Source organism: Nuphar pumila, chromosome 6 (genome assembly GCF_984573655.1).
Source record: "Nuphar pumila chromosome 6, dmNupPumi1.hap1.1, whole genome shotgun sequence".
Taxonomy (NCBI): Eukaryota; Viridiplantae; Streptophyta; class Magnoliopsida; order Nymphaeales; family Nymphaeaceae; genus Nuphar; species Nuphar pumila.
Window position 1 is genome coordinate 106,563,593 of NC_143254.1, and position 4,235 is coordinate 106,567,827.

General features: G+C 39.0%; 1 protein-coding gene across 1 annotated transcript; it reads right to left on the reverse strand.

Annotated features, from left to right (window-relative positions):
• Positions 1-2,127: 2,127 nt before the first annotated feature.
• LOC149835567 (transcription factor MYB36-like) lies at positions 2,128-4,015 on the reverse strand. The gene is made up of 3 exons (XM_090010578.1): positions 3,880-4,015; positions 3,098-3,227; positions 2,128-2,896 (listed from the first exon to the last, which is right to left on the reverse strand). Exons 1-3 carry the CDS (start codon positions 4,013-4,015, stop codon positions 2,128-2,130), a joined length of 1,035 nt encoding a protein of 344 aa, XP_089866704.1.
• Between the last annotated feature and the right edge of the window lie 220 nt (positions 4,016-4,235).

Genomic DNA, 4,235 nt, shown 5'->3' on the forward strand with positions numbered 1-4,235 from the left:
AAATGACCCGAGAGAAATATGTTGTAAGAAAGATGGAGTGAATGTTAACTATTTGATACACACTTTTTAATAATTTGATGCTTCTCAAGTGCAAGTGATTGTTTCATGTGAAAGTGAGCATTTGCAAGTAACAGATTCTAACAAAGTTATAATCAGGCTATTAACTTTTCTTTTTCTTTTTTACAGTTAAACAGGCCCTTGAATAGGTACTTAAATTAAAACTAAGTCATGTTTCCGGAAAGGAATCTAGAAGAAAGAATGACAAACACGGTGATCATTGAATCTTCAAGGAGAGACATTGTTGCAGCAACCAATAGGATGCTTGAAGGTTGATGTATACCAAGATTGGTGAACTCAGAAGTGGCCTCTACTCTTTGATTTTGATCGTGTTCAATGTAAATTGGTTTGATAAGATTGTAACTATCTAGCCTACGGTTGGCTCGAATGGCAATCTTGCCAGGAGGCATATAAGATGTGGAAAGATAAACCACCGGATTGGTTTTCCAAGGCATCGCGGTAATGTAAGGCTTGAACTTTTGAAACTGGTAGGAACCTGCCTAATTAACCCCAGTTTGCAAATAAATAAAAAAGGAGACTAAATCAGCACCAACACTAGAGAATGAACTTACAATTGGGACGCACATAAAATCAAATTCCCAAAACTACAAAGACTCTGCCGTAAACCCGGGATCGAATTTACAGGAAAATTCGATCCAACTACAAATTTATCTAAGCACAACTAGAAATATAAAGGAAATTGCAGGAAATTAACTCAAATAAACATGAAATTAACAATTCTGAATTTCTACTCAAGTCTGCCTAAACTCCTAAATCTCCCATCTACTTATAGATTAAGGTTTTCTAATCCTAAACAAAACAAATTACAAATTCTGATAACTTTCTATATTGATCAAACCTAACCTAAAGATATGAATCAAGTATAATGATCTAATATCCGAATACAAAAAATATCTAAATGTCAAAATACAAATGTTCCAAATGACAAAAGAATTCAAAATCTAAAATAGATCCAAATGGACCTTGTTATAGACCCGGTTTGCTTTGCTTCCCTTCTGACTATAACCCAAAAGTCAAGATCAACATCTATGGAAGGAACTAAATACAGTTGTGGGCAAAATTTCGACTCTTGGAGTGCCAACTTGTTAAAATTTAGATAAACTTTCCTTAACCAAACACTTCTGTTCCTAACAAGAGATCAGTTCTTGGGCGTCTAGTTTTCAATTATGAAAGCCAAAGGAAAGGAAAGCTAGGGACTTACTTATATAGCTACATGTTGCATACCTGAAATAGGCGCACTCACAACCATGCAAGAAGAATCATGGATCTAATTGCCGTTCATTTTATTATCTATGCTGAAATAGAGAAATTGGTGTAATGTAGCAATTCAATTTATGGTGATAAATGTTGACTCAAAAGGTAGAAATGATGGCATGATGATAATAATATATAAATATATATATCTGTGATTCCTTGGTTAAACAGCTAAGCTCCAATGTCCTACATGCAATTAAACCTGGAAAAGCACTCACAGAGTGCAATTCTCTTTTATTTTTTGAACCTTTCCCGTTGGATTTTGAAGGAACCACCTTGCCCTAGAACTTTTTATCTCTATCATGACTGCACCCCACGAATAATTAAATAAACTATGTTTGTCTATGGCTTTAAAAATAGAATATGTAATACCAACATACCTTGCATGTGGATCAAAGCAAAAAGGTAACTTTGAATTCTGCTAAGCTCTATCTGCACTCCTACAATGAGCAAACAGTTCATTACGAAGTATGCTCCAAATAAAATACCATTTTTTACAGCAACGGACACGTCTCTCAATGGATTCCAGAGGTGGAAGACGGTGTAAAAAACCATTGTTGTGATCACAACATTCCTTTTAATCCCTTCCTCTGAACAGAGAAACACTAACAGATTTGTCACATCAAAAGCTCAAGATGCATTAGAAGAAGATTATAAACCACCATCTATCTCTCAAATCATATAAGAAGGCGGATGATTTTGAGTTTTTATTAGGTCTTTGATACCAAGACTGTTATTCATAAATTTTACATAATCTGTCAACCCCAGCTATTGAACCAACTTGACATTATATAATTATAGAAGGCCATACTCCATTGCAAAATCTTGGAACTGGACGCTTCCAGGCTGCAAAACGCAAGATGAGTCCCAAGGATTCATGTTATTTTGATCAGAATCATTGCCCCACCACATCATGCCATCATTGGTACCGTCGATTTCCTTCAGACAATCCAATCCATCCATCCGTTCATTATTGGAGTAGACCATGGCTTGGAAATCTGCAGTGAGATCATCATAAATCGACCCGAAGTTTCGAACCGCATCCTGATGAGAACTGCAGCTTCCATTGTTGGTGACACAACTAGATGAGGAAAATCCATTAAAGGAATTCTCATTATGGTCCATTAATCCAACATTTACATGGGTTTGTATCTCATCTGAACTTGCACCAAGAGTGTCAAGTCCTGCATTCTGTGTCTCAATTAGTTGGTTCTGTACTGTGGGGGGATTGGCATCAAAGGGTTGGCTTCCAAGCATGTGGAACCTTGAGAGAGGGTTGAAGAGAGAATATGGGTTTTGGAGGCACTGCAATTGCATGTGGAGTTGCATTCTTTCTAAAGCAGATGAGCTCAAGGACTGCAGGCCCCTCTGCGCTGCCATTGTTGCCATTGAAGATGTGCCATTGAGGCCATCTTCTTTGATATCTTGGTTGATTGCAGGTGAAAGACGGCTAGTGTGAGAGTCCTTGCGCCTTCCTAGGAGCTTCTTCTTGAGCCTGGTGTTCCAATAGTTTTTTATATCGTTATCTGTCCGGCCAGGCAATTGAGCGGCAATGATTGACCACCTGCACCTCATGAAAATCAGAAACCGAGAGAGGGAAAAAAGAGCAAAGAAAGTTGGTTTCGTGAAGACACACACACACACACAGAGAGAGAGAGAGAGAGAGAGAGAGAGAGAGAGAGAGAGAGAGAGAGAGAGAGAGAGAGAGAGAGAGAGATTGGAAAAGGAAAATAAAAAATGCAAAGGGAAGGGAAATAGCAGAAACCTGCTTCCGATACTGATGTACAGGCTGCAGATGATGTTATCCTCTTCCTCGGAGAAGCCTCCATGCTTAATATTGGGCCTCAAGTAATTCAACCATCTAAGCCTGCAACTCTTCCCACATCTCTTCAGACCTGTACAAAGAGAGGGGATCAGTAAATGATCCAGGATTATGATGATGATAAAAGAGAGAGCAAGGCATACTACAAATTAAATCCACGACATAAGATATTAACTGATTTAGCGATATGAGTGTGTGGAATAGTCTGATGATGATTATGATAACGAGAGAGAGAGAGATGGTGCAATGTTTGAAGATGAACATGATAATCCGGTATGATGAAGGCGGAGGATGCAGTGATATATATGCAGATCATTATGATGATAATGATGTTTGTAACGAGAGAGAGAGAGAGAGAGAGAGAGAGAGAGAGAGAGAGAGAGAGGATGCTTGATTCCAGCCCTAAAAGTTTTCAGTGCAAAATCAACGTGTGGTTTGAGAGAGCTGATGCAAACATGACAAGATAACCCGATGATGGTAAAGACGAAGGATACTCATTGATTTCAGTAATATGAGTGCGAACTATTATGATGGCGACAATAATATTGGTAACGGCAGAGAGAGAGAGAGAGAGAGAGAGAGAGAGAGAGAGAGAGAGATGCTAATGCTAATGAGGATAGTAATAACCATATTGATAGTGTACCAGATAAGATGAATATGGGGAACAAATGGAGGGAGGAGATTGATGAAAAGGTGGTGGAGATGATATTGGTTTGGACTCTTACCAATCTTTTGAGGAAGAGCAATCCAGTTTCCCCCAGTCCCATTCTGCTCCATGTAAGCCTTGAGTTTTGCATCTTCCTCTGGTGACCAAGGCCCCTTCTTCACATTTGCCTTGTCACAGCAAGGAGCTCTTCCCATCTTCAAATCCCTTCCTTTCTTTCTTCTCCTTATCTAGGGTTTTGCTCAGATAAGGATGCACCTGAAAAGGCAGCCTCAGTTAATGAACTTTTATAGCAAGAACATGATCTCAAGAGGACAAGGTCTTTTGCCCCAATGTCCATGGACCCCACCTGGCTCCCGGGCACAACATCTCACCACTGACTCCCTTTTTAATGTTTCAGCAATTTCCTCTTTTGGA